This window comes from Phalacrocorax carbo, chromosome 12 (assembly GCF_963921805.1).
Source record: "Phalacrocorax carbo chromosome 12, bPhaCar2.1, whole genome shotgun sequence".
Taxonomy (NCBI): Eukaryota; Metazoa; Chordata; class Aves; order Suliformes; family Phalacrocoracidae; genus Phalacrocorax; species Phalacrocorax carbo.
In genome coordinates this window covers 8103739-8130647 of record NC_087524.1, presented here as the reverse complement: position 1 = coordinate 8130647, position 26909 = coordinate 8103739, and the positions used below count along the sequence as shown (strand labels likewise).

The 26909-nt window shown below is 53.5% G+C and overlaps 2 protein-coding genes across 10 annotated transcripts in view; both read left to right on the top strand.

The window, feature by feature from the left end:
• BTRC (beta-transducin repeat containing E3 ubiquitin protein ligase) overlaps positions 1-1713 on the top strand; it is a 119094-nt gene extending 117381 nt beyond the window's left edge. For all 6 annotated transcript variants that reach the window (XM_064464013.1, XM_064464012.1, XM_064464009.1 and 3 more), the window contains 2 exons: positions 81-274; positions 1278-1713. In XM_064464013.1, coding sequence (XP_064320083.1) covers positions 81-242 — 162 coding nt within the window. In that variant the 3' untranslated portion in view covers positions 243-274; positions 1278-1713. The remainder of the gene's footprint in view (positions 1-80; positions 275-1277) is intronic.
• An 11477-nt stretch (positions 1714-13190) lies between these two features.
• LOC104039697 (solute carrier family 2, facilitated glucose transporter member 9) lies at positions 13191-26303 on the top strand. 4 transcript variants are annotated; one of them, XM_064464005.1, is made up of 12 exons: positions 13191-13409; positions 14440-14538; positions 15003-15163; positions 15307-15368; positions 15644-15789; positions 15870-16002; positions 16363-16550; positions 16679-16789; positions 18014-18115; positions 18489-18564; positions 20057-20184; positions 20418-26303. In XM_064464005.1, exons 1-12 carry the CDS (start codon positions 13272-13274, stop codon positions 20655-20657), a joined length of 1584 nt encoding a protein of 527 aa, XP_064320075.1. In that variant the 5' UTR covers positions 13191-13271; the 3' UTR covers positions 20658-26303. The 4 variants fall into 4 exon arrangements, with proteins under 4 accessions (XP_064320075.1, XP_064320074.1, XP_064320077.1 ...); XM_064464004.1 differs by having other exon boundaries at positions 15244-15368; positions 15924-16002; XM_064464007.1 differs by having other exon boundaries at positions 15244-15368; positions 20572-26303.
• Positions 26304-26909: the final 606 nt, after the last annotated feature.

Sequence of the window (26909 nt, the reverse complement as noted above, 5' to 3'; positions counted from 1 at the left end):
CCCAAGTTAATTTTCCTGGCTCCATCCCAGGTGCCAGCAAGTTTGTGAAGTAACATGCTGTGTCTCCCACTTGCATTTAGGAGCATTCTGGAAGAGTCTTTCGACTTCAGTTTGATGAGTTCCAGATCGTTAGCAGCTCACATGATGACACCATCCTCATCTGGGATTTTCTGAATGACCCAGCTGCCCAAGCAGAATCCACTCGTTCCCCGTCCAGAACGTACACCTACATCTCAAGATAAATAACACTACACTGTACCTCACACTCGCACAGGTAAAGAAAAAATTTAAAAAATTAAAAAGAGGCTCAAAGGTGCATGCTACTGGAATAACTAGCTGGGTCTATCAGTATTTCTCATCTTGGTAGGACAGTAATTACAGTGTCCTGTAGAAGGGCAGGAATGGTTTTGGTACCTTAGGATAGGGACTTTATTTTAGGATTTGTGGCATGTGGTGCCTGTGAGTTCTCCTGAAGAACTCCTCCTCCTCTGTCCATCATCATCAATAATTAAATCAGCTATCGCTGCTGTCCAGAAGGAAGAGGGTTTCTGCAGACTGAATAGAGCAGCTGCTGCCTAACAAGGGGATGCAGATGGCCTGACCCTGGGCAGTTGTCTCCAGGCAGGAGAGTTTTGCCAAGAAGCATCAGCTTTATTCCGTCCCTCTGAAGTGACCATTCTCGCTCTGCAGCAAGCTGATTCAAGAGAACAGTTTGGCTAGAGGAGGAGACACTGAGGCACAAGCCCAGGCAAATTAAATCAAGCTTCATCAATGTGCAAAATCATTTACTGGTAGGGCCTAACCCTCGTTCTCTCTAACACAGCATGGGTGTTAAATTGTCTGTGTCAGAGCCTGGATGGTTTGCTCATCATCTTACCCTTTTGTCTTGGCTAACACAGTGTGGGGAAGACATAATATTTCATATATTTGGGTCAGTTGTAGAGTGGATTTGATGTATATGAGTGGAGTGAGATAGCAAGATTGCCCACTTTGGTGGGTACATGCGCCATTACTGTTAGTAGTTTGGAAAAATGGTAGAAGAGCTGCCAGGCTTCTGCAGAGGGGTGTCCACAGTGACATTTTCCCCAAGAAAATGCTCTGTCATAGGGCACATCCTGTATCCTGATTGATTGGCAAATATACAGTGATGCTCCAGAGCTGTCAGATCAGCCATCTTCATTTTCTCAAACACTCCGGTCAATCAGATGTTCTTTTAAATCGGTAAAAGGTTTAGTACAAATGGGGTTTGTTTGGTTTGTTCTGTTTTTTGTTCCCAGGACTCATTTAAGCTGCAGTATTTAAATTATCTGCCAGTGCCAGGACAAAAGAACTATCCACCTAACCAATACTTGCTGAAGAGAGAGGCTCTCAGACTTGTTTCTGGAACAAAGTTGGCATGCGGTTGATCTCAGACAGGGTCTACTCAGCGCGGCTGACTGCTAAAGTGCTGCTATATCAGAAGATGACTTTTATCTTTCATGAACAGTTAACATTTTTAAACCTTCCCATCCCTTTCCTCCCTTGTCCCCCTCTTCCTGTTCACTCCTCTTCCCTTTTCCCTTTTTGGTTCCGCTCCAAACCCAGTCACAGATGTCCTATGAATATATTTAAGATGTTGCCAGAATGTGTTGCTTTGCTGTTAAGCAGAAGACTTATAGCCACAGTGCACCCTGCTGAGAGAGTCACTTCAGGGTGGGTGGGAGGGTGGGTGGGAACAAGGCTGCTACTCTCAGACTGAAATCAATATCCATTGCTAGGCCTTTGAAAAAGCATTCAGCTTTGAAGAGCAACAGAAACACTTATAACAGCCAGACCAGCCCCCGCTTCCCCTGACTTCCCTGCGGCTTTTGGCTGTTCTGACTGCAGACCTATTTTTTGTGGAGAAAGGACCCTTGAAATTTGACTATTATGAGCCAAATCCATCTCTTTCCTCTCCTGCCTGCTCTGCTAACCCTTTGGAAGCTGGATGTGTATTGTAGTCTCCCTTAACATCTGCTTGGCTGGGGAATGCTAGTCAATGAAAAGTTAAACCCTCTTCTGCCAAAGTCCCAAGCATGATGGACTGGGGCTGAGATCCTGTCCACCCCCACCCCAGGTGAAACAATGGCCCAGAGCAGTATTTCACTAGCAAAGGGATTATCCGTACCATCTTCCTCCTGCTCTTCTCCCTGAAGGCAATGTGTTGATGGTGTACCGGTCATTCTGTAAATTGGAGGAAGTTGGAGACTGGGGTGAGGAGGAAAGCTGGACACTGCTCCTCTCGTTCCACTCCATCTCCCCTCAGTGAGGCTGTAGCTGGGTGCTGGAAAAGGGAGTTGCTAAAAACCTTATGGAGCTTTCAAGATCGAGTCATCCTAAAGTGGAGGCACTACGCAAACACTCTGACCCTGATAACAGGTTTTGCTCACATGAGCACCAGTGGGGCATAGTCCCCTGGTGATGGAAGATGGGTAAAATGAGTATGGTCGCGAATACAGTCAGCACAGTTAGCAGTGGCTCCAGGCCAGTTCTGCAGAAATTCTGGGGCTGGCCTTGCTAGTAAGCCTTCTGAGGGAGAGACTTTGGTGTGCTTCTCTAGCCTACGTGCATGCTGCATTGCGGTTTAGGGACACAGGCTGATTAGTCCCTTTGCTGATAGCTGGGCTGGATCTTTGCTTTCTAGCTGAGGCTTTTGCAAATTGCCATTGTTTAAAAGATAAAAATAGCCCTGAAGAGGAGGGACATGAGAAACAATTCTGCATGTCTCTGAACTAGACAGAGAGGTCTGGGAAGAAAATGCTGTTTTTTACAGAACTGGAAGGAATTGCAGCCGGCCTGCATTTGGATCAGGGAAGTCTGTGTAAAGCAGTCCCTGGTCATTCCAGGTTTGGGCCCAGATCTTCCGCTGCAGGTTTTGAATAACCCCCACTGCCTTAGTGGGGAGTTGTTCCAATTCCACAGTAGGAAATTGCTGTCCTTCATCTCTGGGCTAGAGGAGTTCTAAACTGGCTTTGTTAAAACCCTCTAAACGTGGAACTTGGCAGATGGGAAATTTTTTAAGCTGTTCTCATCAACTTCACTTTGCTGGGGAAGCAGTTGCATTATTTCTAATTGCCTGGATGCGCTTTTTCCACCAATGAAATTTTGCAAGGAGCTGGGCCAAGAGTCCCCAGAGAGCAGCCCAGAGGGCTTAAATCATTTTGGTGACAGCTAAGGCAGACAAGAAAGGCGATGGAGTTATGGAGGAAGGGGAAGCGGGTGCTTGGGGAGTACCTAGTGCAGTTCCTGAAGCACATGGGCAGCAGTGTTGAGTGCTCAGCTCCCTGTATTTTCACTGAGCCTAGAGACTACATCAGGTCTAAAGAGTGTCTCAGAGCGTGTGGTGACACTCCTGGTTTCTGTTTGACCTATTATTGCAAAAGAGTCAAACAGGTTAACAACTCAACTCTGTTCAGGGAACACTGACAGTGTGACTTACCTCTGCAGAGTCATAAAAGTTCTGAGCCACAATCATCCACAACTAATTTTGGCACTACTTCTAAGTCTAGGAATGCTGTTTTGGATTTCAGGCAGCTCTATGTATCAGACATCCTGCAGTCCCAAAGCCGAAGTGGTGAGGGAGCAGAGAATCAAAGTTTACATCCCAGACTTTGCTGAGTTGAAGTTCTGAGTCTTAATGTCATTTGAACACTGTTCTTCTAAGTTGATGTACTATAAGGTCTGCAGCATGGTTGCATATCAGCAGGCGTTTATATGACCTTGGCTGCAGATTTAATAGTTATTTTCCTCAGTTTGGTCATCCTCTGTCTTTTACGTTTAGGTTATTGTAGAAAACAATGATCTTTACTCCAGCCTCTGAGGGCTGCAGAACTTCCTGATATTTTAATTGCGTCTTTGTGGGCAATTTCTGCAAGATGCATTTTATTTTGTTAGTTGAGAGAATTTGGGAGAACTGGAAGACTGGCTGGCCAAACAAGGACAACACCATTGCAGATTGTCCCTTGTTGTCATAGCCCTGCTGCTCCATGCTGCTATTCTGTAACTTCTAAGCACTGTCGGGTCTCCGAGTGGTACCATAGTTTGAACTCTGCTGTATAGAGCTGTTTAAGGTACAGTTAGTGATCAACAGCTGAAATCCATTTTTGGCACATGGTAAGAATGATGTCTTACCCTCAAGAAGGGACTGTGTCTGGGTACTTCATACAGAACCGCAGAAGGGCAAGGATTCCTACCCCACTCCCTGAGGTGTACAAATTTTCTGATAGCTAAGAAGGAAACTGAAGTTAACTGATCTAACTTGAACTTGAAACTGCCACAGCCTGACATTTGGTGGTGTTTATTGTGCACCCGGGGAGGAGCAATCTGGTAAGTAGATTTCCCAATGTCAGAAGAAAGTGGCTTTTTCAAACTTCCCCCCCTTAGGATCTGTGTGCGTGTGTGTGTGAGTGTGCAAGAGTGCATGTGAAAGAGAGGTTTCAGCATGAACTGGATGGATAATCCCTCAGCCAGGTTGGAGTAATTGCAGAGCTTATAATGAAAAGAACTAGAACGTGCCTGCTGAAAGGAGATAAAAAAGGGCTGGAAGTGTCTGTGGGCTTTAAGTGTTGCACATCGCTTTGAAATGAAATGAAATACCTCTGCTGCGTAGAGATCGGCACTTCTCCCACAAGTAGGAAGCTCACACTAGCCTTCCCCCTTGGACTATGGGATGGAAAGTACTGGAGGTGTGGGACATTCAGAGCAGGACAATCCATTATGGCCACACCGTCTCCTGCTTGTGACTCCTTTGCAATAGGGCACAGTTTTGCTGCAACTATTTCTCATCCTCAGAGGAATACAGCTTGCTTTAAAATATGCAAATAGAAAATGGCATGAAGGAATTTGCAGTGAGAAAACTTCTGCGGCTGTCTCCTCTGGAGCAGCTCCCTCTGCTCCCCATTAACGTTCAGGGACAGACACATCCGCTGTTGGAACGGAAGGAATCAGGTGACAAGTTGAGAAGTCTATGATCATCGAAAACATTGAAATGCTTTACACTTGTTTCTAAATTGGAAGCTGACTTGGACCACCATGCTCTACCTACCCGCCACCTGCTCCTGCTCCAAAGGATCCTTTTTTCTTTTTATTAATTTTTTTTGAACACTGAAAAAGCTGGAGAGTATCATGTGCATTTCTCCACTCCCATGTATGTGTTTTCTGACCCTCCCACATGTTACCTTCTCAGTCTGAGCAGAGCTCCAGGCTTGGTTCTGAGTTTTTGGCACCGCAGCTCCAATAGGAAGCACATCTCCAGGTTGGGCTTTTTGCCTAATTTTCTTAGCTTCCTTTAACACCATTTTAGATCTTCCTTTTGTGGCTGATGATTCCTAAATTCACTTTTTTTGACAAATCACAAATACTAGAAGCTCTTCATAGCTAGAGAAGCGGACAAGAAGGAGCAGCCAGCCTTCCTTCTGCAGGCCTGCTCTTCATTGTGAGAGGAAAAGGAGGAGACAACCCAAGTGGTTGAAGGCTAGGAGGGGGTGCAGGGATGGAGATGGATCTCTACAGAAGTGGGGACAATGCTGAAAATCGATCTCTTGGCTTGTGTAGTTGGCTCAGAAGAATAGAGTTTTTCTATGAGAACATCAAAAGTCATCAGGAGGTCATCAAGTAGGGCCTCCAGCTGTTGAACTTGTCAGTTGATGCCCTTTTTAGGTTGCGCTGGGGGCATGAGAAGGGCGTGGTCTAAACTACACTTGCCAAGAGAAGAATGAACTTTGCCAGGGTCTCCAAGTGGCATGCATGATGCATCTGACATGCTGAGCCTTGCCCTACTGTTGTTCCCCCTGAAGCAACAAGCAGCAGCTTCCCAGAAGGAGGGGGGAACAGCAAGAGACCCAACTGTCCCCAGAGGAGGTCTCCATATGAAATTCCTCCATCCTCCTGCTGGCAAATCCCTCCCGGATTGCTTGGCACGAGGGGGCCACAGTCTTTCTGTCCCCACTTGGTTCAGAGACTCACAGAAGCAGCAGGTCCCTTGGGTGTGTTCCTTCTCCACAGCCCCAGCAATGGCTGCCTGCTGAGGCTGAGCATTTGGCTTCCCCTTCTTTCCCCCTCACCCCACGTTTTTTTTAAATTGCGTGTAGCCAAACTACTGGCAAATTCCCAAAGCATCTCTGCCAAGGTGAGCCTTGGCACACCACCAGAATAGATAATCCTTTTTTGTCTTGTCAGAAAACTCTTCCCATGTCTTCATCCTTACTCCCAAAGACCATGGGGCTTCCACATCTGTGTCTAGCAGATATCCTATGGGAGTTGACAACATTGGTTAATCCTCAGTGATGTTAAGCTGATATTCTCAAAATGAGAGGGATGCTGATGTACATGGATGTACAACAAGCCCTTTAGATATTGTAGCCAACTCCTAAATAGGTCCCTTTTTAAATAGCCTATCACCCTGAAAGATACCCTGATTTCTGCTCAAGCAGGAGCCAAGTGCAGCTGTGGCCAGAAAATCAGCATGAAATACCAGTCTTCATCACAGAGCAGCTCTGCTCGTACCTGTATGATAAATAATGATTCGTTACCTTTACAGGCAAACAGTTTTAATCTGCTGGCGCTCAAGCCCTGGTTCACATCTGAGCAAAGCTCCATGTGCAGGAGGAAGGCAGGCCAGCCTGTTCCAGGCTATTTGCCGTGGCTGTTACAAGGAGCTAGCTGTGAGAATTTTTTGGCAATTCATTGTGAAAATCTGGAGCTGCTTTTGATCGTAAAACTTTGCTTTCAGCTACTTTGTCTTTATCATGCAAGGCAATGCAGGGCTCAGCCTAGCCACAGTTTTAGCATGGCAGAAAAATAATGTGGACCTCAGCAAAATGTAACAGATCCCGTTTCTCCCAGTCATTTTACATCACTATGTTTAGGAGAGCTGCGTACTGCCAGGCCAGCCTATGCTGCATCACTGCTGCCTGCTCAGGCTGAGGTGGGTGTGGAAGTGGGAGAGGTGAGAAAGAACATGATTTCTCCAGAGTTTTCTGTTTGTTACTCTGCTATATTTGTTATCTGGATTCTTACGTAATGAGTGCTTTGAATTTTGTGATTATGTTACGGTGATGTGTAGTTAATGTACTAATGTTCACTTGAGCTAGGATCATGGTAACAGTGTGGTTTGGTTTTTTTTTTTAACTGTTCAGAAAATAACTTAAATACAAATACAAAGATTAAGCTGTGAATCTCTCCTGTTTTCCTTTTGGGGTGAAGGACATTGTCAAAATATCAAGCCTTTCTTTTCCTCAAGCCCCATGTATGTGGGTCATACTTCTGCTACACGGGCACTGTACATGACATTTGCAGCAGGAACACCTGGAAGCGCTGTGGCCGCAAGGTGGACAGCGTTGCCCCAGGGCCTGGCTAGATGCAGCTTCACAGGACACACGGAGTCTGCAGTTGCCAGTCCCACCTCAGAGCTGCTGCTTGTTGATGAATGCAGCATAAAAGACTGCTCTGGCAGTTGGAAGAAACACTTATTCCTAAAACCACAGCATACTTTTTAATTAACAAACTCCCCATTCATAGCTGATGGCCTCTGGCTGGGGCAAACGAGTCCGCCCTGTAAGCCAGAGAATGGATGTGACTGACACAGAAGAGCTGCAGCCATCCTGCCCATTAAAAAGGTGGGGGGGAGAAGCTATAAAGACTTTGTGTTTTTCTGGGTACTGTTGCAAGATCCTGGTAGGAGAAGCACAAATTTGTTTTATAAGCTAATCAGAATCCTGCTGTTCAATAATGAGTGAGTAATTGACATATCGCAGCACCGCCACGCAGCTCCATGGCTGGGGATGCTGTCATGCTTACGGCTCGCCCGAATTTTAACACAAGCACCCTTGCCCTTAGAATACCTTTCTCTTAAAAACACTCCTCGGATAGCAGCCTTGGATCTTTCCGTTTTACTTAACAGCCCCTTTTAAAACAAAGGCCACCGCAGTTTTAAGATCCTGACTCCTGGGGTGGTCAGAAAACAAACAAACCCTGCGCTCCTGCCGCCTCTCTCCCTGCTGGCTCCATTCTTGGGAGCCAGCGGGGGACTGGAGATTGCGAAGGCTCCCGCTTTTCTGAAGCGCTGGGAGCAGGGTTCCCGTCACTTCCAATCCCTGTCTCTCCTTGTGACAGGGTTCCCAGCAGCCGTGTGCTTTGTTTGGCAAGCGTTCGGGGTTTTTTATATTTATACCACTTTAACCTTTTTCTGTTCCCTCCCTGCTCTTTCCTCCCATCGGATAATAGATTTGGAAGAGGAATTGCAGTGACAGGCTTCATCCATCGTTTCAGATCAGTATGTGACACAGGATGCAGCTTGAATTAAACAACTTGTGACCGCCAGCACGCACAAATGAGACCCCTTACCTTTCATACTCACAGGCCTGGCTCTCTGTGTGTACCCAAACTACACGCAGTCCTACGTGAAACAGGTTCTCCTTGTGGGTTATTTCTAGTCGTTCCTTAGCTAGTCCTTCCCCTTCTTCTCCTTCATGTTTAAAGATGAGGATCAGAGTATGTATTCCAGATTTCTAGGACTGGGGCAGTGCTGTGCTGCAGGGCAGGGGCTGGAAAACTTCTCCCAGGAATTCTGGAATTGCGTCCAAAAACTCAAATACTAAAGAGAGTCTTTGAGAAAGAAAAGCAATCTCAATTGTAAATTTCCACTGGAAAAGAATGAACTCCAGACAGCTTATCTTAAATAGATTCAGTGCTTAATTACCCTTTCTGTTTAAAAAAGTGTGCCTTATTTCCACTTCAAATGAAGGAGGAAAGTAATGTATACCATAGCTTCAAATTAACAGCATTTGATCAGCCTACAACTTTAAAGTGAAATCTTCTGTTGGTTTTTTATTATTATTATTATATTATGTACACACTTTCAAGAGTATAGTAAGCTAGTTTTGGAAAGGGGAAATTGACCAGTTTAGGCCTGCTAGGCTAGAATTAATGTAGTTCTTACAAAAAATGTAGGATTAATTCAGCGTTTGGGTGGTGCTGCGGTCAGTTTGGAGAGGGTTAGGATGGCAAGCTCTTAGTGGAGGAAGCAGCGTGGCAAGGGAAGCAAAAGCCCCGAGCAGATAAACAATGCTCTAGGGCTGCCACTGATTTCTGTGGGCAAGCTGTCCCGCTGTCCTGGCGGCCCTGGGGTATGGGCTGTGCCTGGCTCCGGCGGCATCCTGGCCCAGTTTGTTCAAAGGCCGTGTGCGGTGGAGCTCCCCTGTGCAATGGCAGCCCTGTCAGTGCCCACGAGGGTGTGGAAATGATTCAACATTCTGTGCGAATAAGATACCACTCCTGGGCTCAAGAGCCTGGTGCTCTGTCTGTATAGCCGTGCCTGCAAGCGCTCAAGTTGCTTCACGTCCAACGCACGCACTGCCCGGGACACTGTCCCAGGAGGAAAGCACCTGTGCTGCTGGAGAAGACTAGCAGGGGAAAATAAAAATAAGATCCTGCTTGTGCTAACTATCCTGTGCAAATCCAACATAATGGGCTGCTCCCATCTGAGGTCTCAGCCTGTCCCCTTTGCTGGCTGATCCTTCCTTGGCAAGTATGGCTGAGGACATCTGATGGACAGGGGTGTGATGCTCTTCTAGCAAGCTCCTGGTGGTGCATGTGTGTGAGTACCAGCCATTTTGCTTTGCCCTAAGAGAACTCACGACACACATTCATTATATCCCCAAGGGATACTCTTTATTTCTCATCAGTGTAATCTTCCCATCCTGAGCTTTGTCTCTGAAATGGTTTGCTGATGTGCACCTGACTGGTAGCAGCAGCTAGAAACCTCCAAACCAGCAGGGATATTGCTGAGATGTGGGGTTGATCTGTCAGGGAACACTGAAGTTGGATAAGGAATATGACCAGGAAAAACTGGGCTTGAAAAGGTCTCACCTGTACAGGTAAATAACCTTCCCACAGCTGGAGAATGGAGTCAGATGGGCTGTCCAGTGCAACAAGGCAGAGACAGCAGCCTGAGCAGTGCTTTCATCAGGGACACTGCTGAATTTCTTCTGGAGGCCACTGTGGTTTGCAGAAACTCAAGCCCCTGGTTAACATCATGCAGCTGATGTGTCCAAAACTCCCTGTCCTGTGCCCAAAGCACCCTGCTGGCATTTACAAAGGCAGATCAAGGAAGGCTTCTCCTCCAAGGGGGCAGTGAGGCAGGGAGGCTGCTGGACCGTCTCCATTTCTGCAGTGTCAAGTCCAAAAGGGCAGTGCCGGCAAACTGCTCTGACCTTTCAAGCTGCGGCGATGTCTGTGAGCGGCTCTGCCTGCTGTGCCCATGCTGCCGAGTTCCCTCTCCTCCAGCGCAGGGAAAGGGGTCAGTGGCTGCTAAGCAATGCATCTTTTTGCCTACATTTATTTGAGCCACTTATTGCTTCCATGTGGACTTTGTTCTAGTTTGGACTAGATAGTGCTGGCAAACACCAAGAGGCAGCACTGAAGACCATGTCTTCTCTGAGGAATTTCTATCTCATCTTGGAAAAGGGGATGGATTCTCCCAGTGGGTCTTAGCCACTCCCACATTCCCCAGTCCTGCAGAAATCCTCATACCATTTTTTGGTGAGTGTTTTATGTCTTTGGTGTGGGGTCCCAAATGGCTGGCTTGTGTCTGCCGGCGCCTGGCCCTGGGGAGCTGGGCAGGGAGGCAGGAGGCACCTGGAGGTGCTTTGCCATTTCAGCGGGGCTAGCTCTGTCCTTCCCCTCCACACAAGCTCCTTGGGGCAGGATGTGCCTCTGCCCACACCATGGGCAGCTGGGCTCTGTTGGGACTCTGCACAGCACCACGCCGTCAGCACAGGGGAAGCCCTCAGGAGAGCACGGGGCTCCCAACAGCATCTCCATCCTCGTGGCCTTGGCAAATGCCATTGCTCTGTGCAGGATGCATGCTGGGGCCAGCTCTTCTTGCTGCTCTGCCTCTCCCAGTCCTGCTGGGTTTCCTTGTGTGCCCCAGGCACTGTGTGTGCGATGCCTTGAGGAGAGGAGGTGCTCGAGTATCCCACAGTATGGAGCACTGAGACTGGGACAGCCCTAGTGCTGCATCTGGGGACTGGGGCAGCAGCGAGGCAAAAGTGGGACAGGAGCTCCCAGGAGTGACAGTAGGAGGGGGTGAGGGTGGTTTGCTCACAGCCGCTTTCCCAGCCAAGGGGGGTGTTTTAGCCAGGGAGTCCTTGCACAGAGGCAGGGGTGGGGGTGGGTGGGTTATGGGGATGCCTGTAAATTGCGGGCACAAGCTCCCTTGCAGCACAGAGAAGCGGGTATTTCTCGATGGCACTTGTTTCTGTCTTACTGTGTGCCACCGTCACCAGGTCAGGTCACAGGAGTGTCTCCAATTAACCCAGCTCCCTGGTGACCCTTAATTGGTACCCCAGGCTTTTCTGTCCCTCCTCCTTTCCCTTCCTCACCCAGCACGTGTTTCTCACCTGTACATCTGCTAAACCTCTACTCCCGGCATCCCAGCTGCTGCTGGGAACCAGTGGCAGTAACCCAGATTTACCCCCTAAATCAAGGAAGCAGCCACCCCCCTGGCTTGGACCAGTGTCCTGAGGATGTCCCTGCTCCATCCCCGGCATCAGGCTGTGTGGAGGGAGGGGGTTGTGGCTGCAGGGCTAAGCACAGGGTTTGGGGACCAGTAAGGGCTTCAGTGCATAGGGGCTGGGAAGTTCTGGGAGGGTTTTTAGGTGGGTACTTGCTGGGATGGCTCAGGATGTGGGAGAGATGGCTGCTGCTGTTTCCTCCTCTCCCTGTGGCAGAGACCACTGGACTGGGCACATTTAGACCTCCAAGTGCTGGTCCCAGAGATGAGCCATGTACCTGCATGACCAGAGTAAGAGCATGGCTGTGGGACACAGCATGGCCTGGGTTATCATCCTGTCCCGGGTTTGCTGCTTTGCCCTGTCTTAGCACAGGGCTTGGCATAAGTCTTGTGGGGTGTTTAGGGCTGCCCCACAGCACTGCAAGTGTTTTGAGCGTGGCTGGTACCCGCAGGCTGCATGTCCTCCTCCTGCCAGGTCATCTCACTCATGGGCATGTCCGATAAATGGATCTTCTTCCTGCTGCTCTGGGAATGAAATGAGACCATCCCCCAAAGGACCATGACTCCCTGCAGGTCTCCCCCACTGTGGCCCTGTCACCAAGGTCTCTGCAGATGCCCAGCATACCTGCACTAAGGTAAAGGCGATGCCCCAATCACAACATGGTGAAACTGAGTCTAAGCAAGACATGGGAGCTCTTGAGCAGGTGCCTACCCTGGGAAAAGCTGAATGCTGGCAGGCTGGGAAGGGCTTGTGGCTGGGGGAGAGGGCACGGTACTTTCAGGGAGTGCCAGAGGCTCATGTGGAGGGAGGAGGCAGGAGCTGGAGCATCCTGTGTGGGAGGATGAGGCGCCTCGTCTCTCCCTCACCCAAGACAGCAAGGCTGGGGTTGGGCATGGCAGGCCCAGCAGTGTAGGTGCCTGTGGGGCTCTCCCAGCCCTGCTCCTCTGTCCTGGTCCCCATGGGACCCCTCCTGAGGTGGGGCTAGCCAGCCAGGACCTGTGCCTTTAAGTCCTTGGAGCTCTTGTTGCCAGCCATGGCTTAGTGGGGTCCCCATCCTTTCAACTGGCTGTTCAGCAAATTAAGAGCTTGCTATTAGGCTGCTAATTAAAGGCACTTCATTAGCAGCAGGGGAGGCAGCTCCTGGCCGCAGCAAAATTGGATTCCTCTGAGCTGCCGTGAGTCAAGTCTCTCCTCTCTGGGGCTGGGGGCTGTGCCCCTCCGTGTCCAGGGAAGGCGGCTGCCCTGAGCCGTGGCCGTGTGGGTACCAGCCCTCCCACCCGAGTCGCAGAGGATGGAGCACGACTGCCCCACACATCTGACAGGGTGGGAGAGGGGCTGGGGGGTGACAGGGGTGGTGGGTGATGTGGGGCTGCCCCTTCGCCCCCAGCCTCGGGGGTGATGCAGGGATGCTGCCCTGCTTACGGTCCCCTCAGCCGCTCCCGTTTGGAGGGGACATGCTGGGGCTCAACGGTGGCAGAGCATCACATGGGTGGTCCCGCTGTCCCCTGGCCGGGCCATGGCCCCTCAAGGGGCCGGGCGGCCCGGAGGTGCCCGTCTGCCTCTGCCCTTGGCCCCGGGGAGGGGGCGCGGCCCCCCCGACTCCTCCTCCGGCCGCTAGGGCGCCTCCAATGAGCCCCGGGGGCACCCAGGCTGCCTGCCCTGCCTTCCCTTCCCTTCCCTTTCCTTTCCTTCCCTTCCCTTCCCTCCCCTCCCCTCTCTCCCTCCTTCTTCCATCTAAAAATGGGAGAGACGAGTCAGGCCGCCAGACCGGGGCTGCCTTCCTCCCCTACTCCTCCTCCTCTCTGCCCCCGCTCCGGCTGCAGCCTCGCCCAGACGGTCGGGAAAGGGACCCCGCAGCCTGGCGGGGACATCACTGGGGTGAGCTCCCTGCAGGCTTGGGGGGCTGCGCCATCCCCGCTCCCCGTCTGCTCCACGGTGTCCGCTCCCCACCTCCCCCCTCCCCAGCCCCTGGCCTGACACCCCCCACCCTTTCCCGGCTCGGGATTCCTGATGGGATTAGCAGGGATTTGCTGTGCGTGAGCCGGGAGCTACTGGGTGCTACAGATCCGGCTACTGTGCTGGAGGAGCTGGGGGAGGGCCGGGTTCTGGGTGCTGGGGCGCAGGGCTGCGCCCGGGGGAGCAGGCACACCTGCACCTCGCCACAGCCCTGTCGCTGTGGGGCCGTGGGACGCTTATTGCTGCAGGGGAGACAGTCGGGTGCAGCACCCAGGGGTGCTTCTGTGGCTGGGGGGCTGCCCTGAATGCCTCTTGGGTCCTGCTGGGTGCCCCGATCTCAGGGTGAGCTGGTCTCAAGCCCCCCGTTCTGGTCGGGGCTTCAGGGTGTCCCTCCCCAGCCATCGGCTCCCCGCAGAGAGGTCCCCCCTGCAGCTGGAGCAGGTGACAAAGGTGCTGGTGGGGGCGAGGGTTTGGGGCCTGGGTGCATGTGGTATTTGGGGAGGGCTGGGACCTGCTGCGGGGAACTGCACCTTTCGGTGGCACTGGGCCTCCCAGTGCTGCCAGCGGGGGCAGCTCGCAGCAGTGCCTTTCGGGTGCCCCCATCTATGGGAGGGGACCGGTGTCTCTCCCTGTTCTCCCTGCCCCTTTCTGCCCACTGCCCCTTCCCAGCCCCGGGGCAGGGGTGCCTGGGACAGGCAGCCGGGACAAGCAGCCTGAGCTGGGCCACTGCCAGCTCCATGAGACCAGCCACGGGGAAACCCAGCTGGGCGAGGTGCTGGGCAGTGGCATGAAGTGGTGCTCAGCATAGGGCTCTCTCACGTTGGGGTCTCTGCTCTGGGCCAGGGACATCCCTACTAGAAAAGGGTCAGTGATCCAGCGCAGCTCATACCATGTGTGACCTTGGCCCTGGGTTCTGCCAGGCAGGGCTGTGCTCATCTCTCCTCTCTCCCAGCACCTTACCTTCCCCCTGCTGTTGGTGACCTTCCTGGTGTCCTTTGGCTCCTCCATGCTCTATGGCTACAACCTGGCCGTGGTGAACTCACCAGCAGTGGTAAGGGACGAGCAGCCCCTGTGGGAGCAGGGGGAGGGCTCTGCGTCCCTCCCTGGGAGGGTGGTAGGATCGCTACCCAGCAGCACCACAGCAAAACGTTGGTGCTTCCCTTGGGCAGTCACCCATGGAGAGCAGTCTGAGGAGAGGGATGGCGAGGGAGGGATATGGGAGCCTGTGTTCATGTACTCCCCCAAACTGGTCCCCCCTGGAAGGCAGGGGTTAGGGAAAGCTGCCCACAACCTCCTTGTTCCAGCTCCAGCTCTGCTTGTGGCATCTCTAACTTGTCCTAAAACCCCTCTGGTGCTGAGGCTGGCTGAGCAACTAGACCAGCACATCCCAGTCATCCCCAGTCACATCCTGCCCTGCATCTGCACTGCTGTTAAACCCATGGCATTGTCCATATGGGGCCCGTCTTCCCTTCTCTCCCAACACATTTGGTGACTGTGTGTTTCTCTGCTCTGCAGTACATAAAGGCTTTCTACAACACAACATGGTCCCGACGGTACGGGCATGGGCTAGCCTCCGGCCCCCTGACCCTCCTCTACTCCCTGACTGTCTCCATCTTTGCCCTGGGTGGGCTGGTGGGCTCCTTGCTGGTGGGGCTGCTGGTGGAGCGGTACGGCAGGTAAGGGGGTGGCATGGGACTGGGTGATTGAGAGATGGGATGGGGCTGGAGGGGCTGCCCTGCTCCTTGTGCCCTGTTAGGAATGGCACGCTGAGCCGCAGCACTCTCCTCGTCCTTCTGGCCGGCGGCTTCTTGGGCTTCAGCCAGGAGCTGGGGTCCCCCGAGATGGTGATCATTGGCCGCTCCATCACAGGGCTCCACTCAGGTAGGTGCTGCCTGGGCTGTGGGGCTGTGCACAGCCCCGTCCTCATGGCTCGGTCCCCTACAGCCCATTCCCAGGGGACTGGAGAAGTCTTAATATTCCCCATAGCCACAGGCTCTGCAGTGGAGGTCTCCATGGGACAGATGGGGCCACCTCCCTGGCCTTGGGGTCCCCACTGCAGATGGTGCTGGGCATGGGAGGAGGTGCACCAAGGGTCGTCTGGGCACCCTTCTCCTGGCTGCCTCTCCCATCCTGGTCACTCCTGTGTCCCCCCCCAGGTATCTGTCTCAGTGTGGTGCCCCTCTACCTGGGAGAAATTGCCCCCAAGAACCTGAGGGGTTTCCTAGGCCTCGTGCCCAGCATCTTCATCTGTCTGGGCGTTTTCTTCGCGCAGGTCCTGGGCCTCCCGGAGCTGCTGGGCAAGGTAAGCACAATGTCCAAGCCCGTGTTCACTGGACCCTGCTCTGCCCTCCCTGTGATACATCCCATTTTGACTCCTCTCAGGACAGGTTCTGGCCTCTTTTCTTCTCGGTGGTGGTCGTTCCCGCCTCCCTTCAGCTCCTGCTGCTACACTGCTTCCCTGAGAGCCCACGGTACCTCCTGATAGAGAGAAACGATGTCTGCGGGGCCACTGAGGGTGAGGGGGTGTCTTGGGGTGGGGACTGGCTCTGGGAGGTGCTGGGTGCTGGTCCAACATCTCCCAAGACCAAGGTGCAGCCTCACCGCATCCTTCCACACCCAGACCTGACAGCCCACCGTAGTCCTTATTGTTCAGCCCTTCTTTCCTACCCAGTTGCACTATTGCATTTCCAGGGTCCCCATCACCATTGTGTCAGGCTTCTCCTTGGTTCCTAGGGATGCTCAGCCCCCGTGGGTCAGGGAGGTCCCCCGGGGAGGCTGAGCCAGGGCAGAGCCAAGCCCCTGCCTTGTGCAATACCTATGACTATCCACTCTGCGATGGGGAGATGCGTGCCTGTGATCCCCACTCTCCCCACAGCGCTGCGCCGGTTCCTGGGGACACCAGATGTGCAAGACATGATCAAGGAGATGAAGGAGGAGCAGCAGTCGCTTTCCTCTGTGGAGGTGGTATCCGTCTGGCAGCTGCTGCGGGACCGCTCCGTCCGCTGGCAAACCCTCTCGGTGGTGGTGATGAACGCCAGCATGCAGCTTTCGGGGATTGATGCCGTAAGCCCTGTGGGGTCCTCACCCTGAGACCTGGCTCTGTGGAAGCTGAGCTGGGACCTGGCAACTCATTTCATCTGGTGCCCCATGGCTCCATCCCCGTGGCTCACGCTAAGTCCCCTCCTTGGCAGATCTGGTTTTACACCAACACCATCTTCGAGAAGTCCGGGATCCCTGTATCCCAGATCCCCTACACCACCGTGGGCACTGGCGCCATTGAAGTTGTTGCTGGGATAATAGGGGTGAGTGATGGATGGACAGACAGATGCAGCCCCTCAGTGCCAGAGCCTTGTTGCCAGCTCCCAGCACCATCAAACAGAGGGGCTGGAGGGACCCCAAATGCTGTCCATGCCACAGCACAGCCTCTTTGCTGGGGGACAGAGGGTTTGGCAGGGAAATGGGGTGGGGAGGTTGGATGAGAGTGGCTCAATTTCTGGGGTCACATCTAGGTCGAGTGGGAGAATTTTGGGGTAAGTGGGTAGCAGGGAGGTTGGGGGGAGATGCCAGGCAAGGAGCAGGTTGGAGGTGATGGAGGGGTCTAAGTGGTTCCTTCTGGCTCCCAATTTCATTGTCGCTCTGTTTGCAGAGCCACATGTCCCCATCTGCCCCTCCAGCCAAGTGCTGGCCTGGCCCCCAGGCTAGCAGCCCCAGCCCAGCCAGCCAGGCCTCATTTAGCTGGAGAGTTAGCACTGGGCAAGGCAGATTTATGGCCCTCGTCCCATCTGCGAGTGTCACCCGGGGCCAGCCTGAGCCACCCGGCACTAAATCCGCTCCCTGACAATTAGAGAGATGGATGGGGATGGCTGCTCCCAGAAAACTGGGACTGAGTGGGGGGCTGCTCCCCTCTCCCCATACCTCAAGCCACAGTAGAGTGAGGACCACAGTCACCCCCCCCCGCCCCTCCAAAGGGTGCCCCCTTCTTCCCTTCTCCCCTGCCCTGGCCGTGGGGCCACCACAGCCCCCGGCAGCTGCCTGGTTTGCAGCCGGATTGCTCGGGAGCAGCCCCGCAAACGGCCCCCGATGGACGTGACGAGATTGGTTATAAAATTACAGGCATTTGTTCTGCTGTCAATACCCTGCCTGCTCCAGCCGCCGCCACACCACCTGCCCGCACCCTGCCTCCTCTGCCCGCTGCCCCGCAAACACTCCATGCCCAGCCCAGCACTTCCACTTGCTACTGGTGCAAATGCAGCCATGGGGCCGCCCCAGCCAGACCCGACCCTGCACCCTAACAGGTCTCTGTGGGACCCTGCTGCTGCCTGGTGCATGCTCACCCCAGGACCCCAGAGTCCTAACTCTGCCTGTGCCCCAGCCTAAACCATGGAGCTCCAAGCTGGGGCTGCCCCCAACCCCCAGACACCACCGGTAGCATCCTTCCACCTGCAGCTAGATATGGGGTTCAGGGGTGACCCCGTCCTGGTGGGGAGCTCCCCACCACCCTGTCAGTCTTTGCTCTCCCTTGGCAGTGCTTCACCATTGAGAAGCTGGGCCGGCGGCCCCTCATCATCACGGGCTTCTGCACCATGGGCATCTGCTTGGCTGGCATCACCGTCTCCCTGCTGCTGCAGGTAGGGTCTGGCCACCACCGCAACTCTGGGCCACTGACACAGCCAGGGCTGGAGCCCTGCATGCATTAATGAGGGCTGGGTGATGAAGGGGTGGGTATCACCCCAGTGGAGGGAGTATTCATGGAAATGAGGGGTGAGACAGCTCTTTCCAAGCAATATTTTCCCTTCAAAGTTCAAGAGAATGAAAATTCAGAGCAAAGATCAACAACAACAAAAAAACCAAATACGTGGGAGAAAAGTCCTGCTGCTTCTGGTGGCTTTTCTACAGAAACAGTTGTCCCCAAGGAGGCAGCTGTGAAATGTCAGGGGAGATGGAGATGTATGCAGGGTCCACTGTCCCGGCAGCGTTCCCCAGCCCTGTGTCCCCTTGCAGACCACCCTGCCCTGGATGTGCTATGTCAGTGTCGCCTGCGTGGTTGGCATCATCGCTGGCTTCTGCATGGGACCAGGTGGGTCTGGGGCTGGTGGGGCAGGAATGGGGACCTGGGGGGAGAGTGGGGAGCAATGGAGTTTGCAGGCAGGTGGCAGGACCGGTGCTCTGGCCCCTTCCCTGCAGCCAAGTCCTGGTTTATCATGCTGCACCCTGCAAGCGAGACCCCACCACCAGCCCCACCAGTCCCACACATCCTCAGGGCATGCTCCACCTTGTCCCTGCTCCTGGGCCAAGTGGGGAGAAAGCCCTGGTATCCTTCTCCAGACCTCTCTGGAGGTGCCACACAGTCCCATGACAGTGCAGCTGGCAAGCAGCGTCCTACCCTCAACCAAGCGCGGGCACAAGAGTGGGCTCAAATAACGAGGAATGAAACCTGGACTGGTTTACCCAGTTGATGTATTAGCAGAGCTTTTAACAGATCTATAATTCATCCTCAGCCTAGACTTTATTCACTGTAATTACATCTTTAATTAGGATTTTAATGGCTCATTGTTCACAAACAATGATGAATAGGAGTTTTAAAACAAAAAAATATATATCTCTATTCTGGGTGAGCTGTGAGTAAGAGTCCGTCAGGGGCTCCACTCCTCCCTCACTTGTTAGTACTTTTTTTTGGTTTATATTTTCCCTTGGAGCATCTTTTATAAAGTGGTCCCAGTAGGCCTGTCCTGGGCAGTGGGACCCTGAGCACATCACCATGTCAAATACAGTCCCCTGCCAGATCCCCATGCGTGCTGGGCCTCGGATCCTGCCCTCCAGCAATGGGACAGTCCTGGGAGCCAGGGCTGCCAGCTCAGTGACACATAGCAGGAGGGGCTGAGTAATTCCAGGAGATGTAGCCACAACCTGTGTCCATTTCTTAGTAATCAGGTTGGCTTGAGCAATCATCCTCAGCCATTCTGGGATTTAGTTCACCGTACCTGGGAGAAGCCAGTTGGAAAATGGCATTTCTGTGTCCTGTGGGAAATTCTGATGAGCGGAAATGTGGTTGCTTCTTTCCTGCCTAAATCAGCCACAGCGTCCGAGCTAATGGATAGAAGGAAATTTTCTAAACCATTTTGATCAGGGGAGGTTGGGAAGTGCATTATGGAGGGTGCCAGGATTATGTTTCTCTATGCTTGTAGTCTATGTGAAATTGACTATATCAGCATTTAGGCAAATTATTGTAAAATGAGGATCCAGATGACATGTTCCACCTTGATATTGACTCTGAAACTTTTCAGTCAAGTAACTTGTGAAATTGGCTTCAGCACCCAGCAAAGTGCAACTGTGCTATGTCTGGGGGACGTCACCCACCCACCGAGACAGATCCCAAAGGGACACAATGGGCAGGACACTGGTCCACCCACCCCCATGCGCCCCAACTCCTCCACCCCTCCCAACACCACCACTTTGACCCGTGGGTCTTGCTGGGCGCCACAGGCCTGAGATGGGCAGGACCTGTTGACCCCAGGGGTGCCTGAGGCAGTCTGTCCCCTGTACCCTCAGCCTGTCCCCTCCCTCCACAGCAGGCATCCCCTTCCTGATGACAGCTGAGCTCTTCACGCAGTCACACCGCCCAGCCGCCTACATCATAGGGGGATCCCTCAACTGGCTCTGCAACTTCACTGTCGGCTTCATCTTCCCCTTCTTGCAGGTACTGGTCTGGAGGGGTCATGGGAGGAGGAGGGGATGGACAGAGCCCTGCTGCTTCTGCAGGGTGGGGCGCCAAGCCAGGCTTAACCCAAAGGATGCCTGTGCTCCTGGCTCAGCTCAGTGCTGGCTGGAGCCAGCCCAGGGAGGGGTGACAGGAGGGGATGCTGCCTCATGCAGTGCCCAGCTTGGGGGTGCCTGGCTCTCTGCCCCGTCCCTGCTCTCTCGTTGCCCCAGATGTCAGCTGGTGCCTTTTGCTACCTGGTTTTCTGTGCCATCTGCCTGCTGGTGGCCCTGTATGTCTACCTTGTCATCCCTGAGACCAAGAACAAAACCTTCATGGAGATCAGCCACATCTTTGCCACCCGCCGCTCTTTCCTTTCCATCCCAGCCCATCCCATTGCAATGATGAAGCTCAACAGCTACGGGGCCTTGGAGAGCAGCTCCCTGGAGCACTTGGGCTCCAGCCTGCCCTGACCTGCTCCTCGCCTCCCACTGTGGGACCCCCACCCCGGGTGGACTGTGGGGGACGGAGGTGGCAGAGGAGGCTCAAGTTGGGGAAGGAAGTGAAGGCCAGTTTGCCTGGACTCGATCAGCTCTGCATCTCCCAGGACGTCTCACCACAGTGCAGCCTGGGGCCAGGATGAGCTCTGGTGATGTGCCAGGGCTGCACCCACCGCTGCACATTACCTCCATGCTGGAAGAGATGCCCTTCCAGAGGCAGGGGCACGTCCTGGGGCCAGGGGGTTCACATCACTCCTGGGCACATGGACTTGCCAAGAGCTGCCTGCACAGGGTGTTAATAAAAAGTGTTGCCTCCAGACCTAGCATCTGGCAAATGCAACCTGAGATGGCAGTGAGCTGGAGCATGCTGGCATGGGTAGGTGTTTCCCCAGTGCTGGAGAGCAGCAGGATGGGATGGGGACTTGTCCCCTTCCCTGCTGTGCCTGGCTGGGAAGCTCAGAGTCGCCCCACATTTCCTAGGATGGCTGGTCAGGGTGGCTTCCAGGCTCTTGCATCTCACCCCACATTGGTCATGCCAACACAGGCTGGGTTGCAGAAAGGCCATGGAGCAGCTCAGAGCTGGGGGTGACCAGCCAGCCTCCATGCTGGCAGCTCCTTGCTGACCAGCCCTGCATGCTGGCCCTGCAGAGAATGCTCCCATGGGACCCCTGCACCCTCCCAAACTCCACTGAGGACAAAGGGATCCTGAGTGCACCTACACCCCTTTGCTGCATGCCGTGAATTGCTGTGACTCTGGGCTGCTCTCCAGGCATGACCTTTCTCGTGTGTCTGCCCTGGATCCTGTGGTGGGGCCTACCCTGTTTCCTGGGACTGCCATGGGCACAGCACTTGCAAGGCCCAGGACCCTCACAGCAGCTCCCACAAGCACCATGGGGTCGGGGACTCCCAGGCCAGCGGTCCCTTGAGGAGCTGCCATGTGCAGGGAAACTGCAATGTTTTGTTCTGGTTAGAGGTAAGAGCTGGACAGTGAGGAGGGCTGCATGGCCAAAACCCTCTGGTCCCAACACAGACGTGATTTATTTTGTTGCAGATAATTTAGCCCTCTTTTTTCCCATTCCCTGCTCTGATGGGCCCACAGCTTGCACATTTGGTGCTCATGGTCACTTGATGGTGTGCAGGGCTCCAGCCCTTGAGAAGAGCTCACCCTTTCTGCATCACTTGGCAAAGCCTTGGGGTGCCTCCAGGGGTAGGTGCTGGGCCCATGGGGACAGGGACTGGGCCATACTGGGTTCCCCAGCGCCTGGTCCCAGTCCCTCCATCCTCAGCAGCCACCTTGGGGCTTGTCTGCAGCTCGAGCTGTTTAAGGGACGTTAGTCAAAGCAGGGGTCATGGCTCCACAGCATCAGCCACTTCCTATTCCATCTCCCTCCCGACTCGGCTGCTCTCGGCAGCAGAACAGAGCGGTAAATATGTGCAGCATTACATATGTATAATGGAGTGTAAATAACCCCAAAAAGTGCATTGTAAATAGACTCCAAGTTTATCCTTTATTAATGAGGCACTGAGTGCCCTGCTGTTTTAGAGCAGCGAGACTTTCATAATATCAAAACCTAAATTACACTTGTGTCTCTCATTCCCAGCAAACGACAGCATCATTTCAGGCCTCTTTGCCACTTGTATTTATTTATTCTGGTATTTATTTATCTCTCCCACCCAGCATGTGGGGCAGCTTGGAAGGTGCCCCCTGCCCTCCATGTGGGAGACAATGGCCCCCCTGGGAGCAGTCCCCCCCATCCCAGGGTCCTGGCATGGCCAAGGACCCAGAGTGTTGCCTTATAGCCCAGGACTGCTCTGTGCTGGCTGGTGAGATGGGGCAGACCTGGGAAACATGGGGATGGGACCCATTTCTGCCAGAGCTTCAGATACCACCAGAGTCAGAAGTCTCCTCTTTCCAAGGAATGGAGGTCACTGGCAAAATCCTGTGGTGCCTTTTGGGTGCATTTGCTCTCAGGGACCCTCGTGGAGTTACCGTGCCAAGGGACACATCCCTCTTCCTTCCATCAGGACCTGGAAGGGTGAGAGTGAAGAAACTCTATGCTCATGGGACACTAGCTTCTCATCAGCTTTTTCTTTAGGCTATTGAGGCAGCATCTCCAGGGCTGTCAGTCCAAGCTAGGTCCCCACCATGGGTCTGGTACTCTTGCAAAAGCAAAATTTAGGCTTTCCCTTTGCTTGCCCTGCCCAGGGAGGCATTTCCAGCCACTCCACTTCTTGGGAAGGGTATGGCTGGGTGGGCTCCAAGCATCTTCCCCATGTCCAAAGCAGCTCTCTGGATTCAGGCCCCCAAAAGCACTGATTCTGCTTGGTGAGGGTAAGGCTGTATCCTCTAGCAGTGTCCAAATAGACCCTTTAGATTGGAGAAATCTTTAGATTGGAGAAAGTCCAAAGAAGAGTCCAAGAAATTACTTTGGTGCCTGGAAATGCTCCTGATCCTCTTAATATTTGCAGAAACAAAGATGAAGGTGACTTTCTCCAAACACGTAAGTGCTTTCTTGATGTACCCAAAGATAAAGGGTGGGTGAGTTTAAGCATTGAGGTATACACGTGGAGGGCTGGAGCTCATCCCAGCCAAACTGGAATGGGAAAGAAAGCCCTGGTTTGAACTCTCCAGATACTTTGAAATGGGTTCCTCAAGGAAATAGCGATGGCCCATCATCTCAGATCCTGCAGAGAAGCTCTCCTGGAGGGTGCCTGACTCAGGGTGGATGGTCACAGCCTGAGTGGGAGCTGGTGAAAGCTTGCTGGGCACCCATGTTTGTCCCTGTGCCAGCACCAGTGGCCGGTGAGGCAGCAAGTGTCCCCAGGCCATGGCCAGGCAAGCAGAGGAGCATTCACACCCTGCCAGTGCTCACAGTCACGGAATCACAGAATTGCAGGATCACAGGTTGGAGTCCCTGTGGCTCCTGTAAGGATGGGCTCCTAGGGGATGGATCCTGCTAATGATGGGGACCCACTAAGCCTCTGTGGCTGAAACCTTCCTTCACTGGTTTCACCAGATGCCCTAACAGCAAACTGACACTATCACCTCAACAGGGGTGCCTTCGCTCCCCCAAAATCTCACCTGACTGCAGAGGCTCCGTCAGGGATGAATTTTGAGCAGTGTGCAGTTCCTGCATGTTCAGACCAGGGCAAAAACCCTGCTACTGCCTATTTCCACGTGGAGAAAGGGGAGCTGGAGCAGCACCCCTCCACCCTGCAGAGATGGGTGTAGGATTGGTCCCTGCCTCTTGTCTTGCCAATGGAGGAGAGGCTTTGGAGCTGAGAAGCTCTGCAAGGCACTTTGGTGCTTGATGGTACCCAAAGCTGCACCGCAGCCTCGTGCCCTGGCCCTGGGGACCACAAAGCAACTTGTAATGCTGTGATGGAGGGCTGAGCCCCCAGCACAACCCTCCTGGGCCTGGCTGGCACCTTTGGTCCAGCCAGGTTCATGCACAGTTTCCTTGGCTGCACTTCGAGCAAAGCAGGCACAGGGCGAGGATGTTGGACAAGGGGGGCACTGCCCGGGGTGATGTCAGTTTGCAGACAGCCCCTTTGTCTGCAGCCTGGGCCCAGGACACGTTTGAGGTGTTTGGGGGGGGTGATTTACACACACACCCCCACCACAGGCCCCAGCAGCTTGGGGCTGTTTAAAGCAGTGCAAAGCTGGCAGAGGAGCCAGTGTGGCGTGGGGCTCTGTCATCAGCCTTCTCCAGTTTCTCCTCAGGAGCAGGGGACCTGGCTGTGGGGCTGCACAGTGGTGAGGACATGGTACATCTGGCACGGCACGTCATGGGGAGCAGCCCAGGCTGATGGGCAGCCAAGCCTCTGCCAAAGGTCAACATCAGTGCTCACAGAGGGTCTGAGACTGCAGGATGGGATCCCCGTCATCTCCCAGTGCTCACACCAAGAAAGTCCACGCCCCTCCCCAGTCACAGCCTTGTGTGCAAACATGCCTTCAGTAAAAGAATGGAGGGGGCTAAAGAGGGGGACCCTCTTCCCTTTGGATAGGTTTGTCCTGCACCACACCTCTGCCCTCCCCAGTGCCCCCAGGCAGGGGTTAAAGAGGCCCTGGCTGCACTCTGGGGTTGGCAAAGCTTCAGGTGATGGGCAGGAGCCACCCCCAGGGTTTGGGAGGTAGACCTAGAAAAGGAGAGAAAAAGGCAGCAAAGGAGCAGGACATGGCAAATGATGGAGCAAGGAGCTGGGACCAGCCCCTCTCCACCACTGGCCCAGTCAGCCCTGGACCCACAGACACTCACGGTAATAACTGCCAGGAGAGAAGTGACCTGGAGGGCAAAGACTGCATCCCTGAAATTAGGAACCGCCCCAGATGGTGAAACACCCTCTCCAGTTTTGTCATAGAATGGGAGGCTCTTGGCACAGTCCCAGGGCATCTTCTGCCTAGGAAGGGTGATTTCAGCAAGAAATGGGTCCTCTTGGTGCCTTCTCCTGTTTCTCCTTTGCATGGTGGTGGCAGAGGTCCACCAGGACAAGGGCACAGTGGTGGCGGTGTGCTCCTTCCAGATGCCACAGCCCCATGCACACCCTCAGGCTGCAGGAAACCTGGCTTACTCCTGGCTGAAGGCTGTCCTGCAGCAGGGTCTCCCTGGGGCTGAGCCCGCAGCTCTCATCTCCTAAAAGTGCAGAGCCAGCTCCAGCCAAGCCTGCAGTTCACACAGGCTCTGGTCAAGTGCCTTTTTGCAGGGAAAAACATAAAATGAGTGGTTTTTTACTGTGCTCTGGGTAATGGGCACTCAGCTGAAACCCAGCATTTTGGAGGAGTGGAGAGCAGTGATTTGTTTCTTTTAAAAGCCTAAAATATTTCTGTGGCATCAACCAGACTCCTGCATCCTCTTAAAAAAAAAAAAAAAAAGATTAAAAATTTATTGGGGGGGGGGGAAGTGATTGTTACCCTATAGAAAAAAATAATAATTCTGTATTATTGCCGGCAAGTCCATGTCCGGCAGTCTGTGGGAGCAAATCTTGGCAGCAGGTGCAGGGTGCTGGGGCTGGTCTGGGTGCGGGTGCCCAGTGTTGGGGTGGCCGAGGCGCGGGTGCCCAGTGGAGGGTATGCACCAGCAGATGGCACTCCCAGAATTTATTGCTACAGCAAGCTGCCTCTCAGAGAGCAGTCATGTAGGAGATGTCCTATTATATGGGCAGTTGACTTTAATAGTCATTGTGTGCTTAAAGCACAGCAAAACAACAGTGGGGGAAAAAAAAATCCCCACTCCACTTGGATGGCCCTTTTCCCCCCAGCCCTGCTAGTCTATTTGTACAGTAAATTAAAAATATGAATCACTTCTCTCTACTGCCTCCCCAAACACTCATCCTGTCAGCCTCTGTGTTGTCTTCATTTGTATTACCTTAATTTAATGTTAATTATGTTCTTCATTTACAAAGAACAAGCATTTACACTCCCTGTCTGGGGATTTTCCACGCTCACAGTCTCCACAGACTGGGAGGCGAAGGGGAGCAGCGGAGGCAGTGGTGCTGGGGAGGGGGCTGTTAGCACAACCGCGGGAACAGGGGGAGCGGGGATGCCACCCCCTGAACAAACCAGTAATGATGAGCGCTATTGCCTTTCGATTTATGAAACCGTATCGCTGCCTGTGCTTAAATCCCCTCTAATAAATCCTTTTTAAAAGGTCCTCAGCCAATGGAGGGCAGTGATTTATGGCAAGGAGCTGGGGTGGAGGGAGGGTTTGGTGGCAGGGTTTGCTGCTGGGCGGGGCTGGGGACCCGGCCGGGGATGTCACGGGGCTGGGAGCCTGGCCACTGCCCAGCAGCCCTGAGAAAACTTCCCAGACACCTTATTCCTGACATCTGCAGACTTGTGGGATGCTGTCGGTGATGAGATGACCCATAACCACAGTGTGGATGAGGACCTCAGATTCTTGCTCTGTGCCTCAGTTTCCCCATCAGCACCTGGACGTGATTACCCCCCTCCCACCTCTCCCCATTCCAGAAGCTCCCAGCCTGGGTGACAGTCCCAGGCACTGGCTAGGGAGCCAACTTTTGGGTGCACTAATAGAAATGATTCTGTGTGTATATATGAGTTTGTGCGTCCATGGGCACACACATAATGGGCCCAGGTCTCTAAAAAAGCTATACGCACCCCTCTCCCCACCAAAACCTGACTCTCCCCAGCACAGAGCCTGTGTCTGGAACAAGCAAGGATGGAAAAGAAGAAGGAAAAAAAATGAAAAGCAATGAAAGAACGCA

Excerpts from the sequence above, each read along its gene's own strand:
- LOC104039697 (XM_064464003.1), top strand. The coding sequence starts at position 13,272 with ATGGGAGAGACGAGTCAGGCCGCCAGACCGGGGCTGCCTTCCTCCCCT. Across the intron at positions 15,790-15,869 it reads TCCCGGAGCTGCTGGGCAAG|GACAGGTTCTGGCCTCTTTT; the intron begins GTAAGCACAATG and ends GACTCCTCTCAG. Across the intron at positions 16,003-16,362 it reads TGTCTGCGGGGCCACTGAGG|CGCTGCGCCGGTTCCTGGGG; the intron begins GTGAGGGGGTGT and ends CTCTCCCCACAG.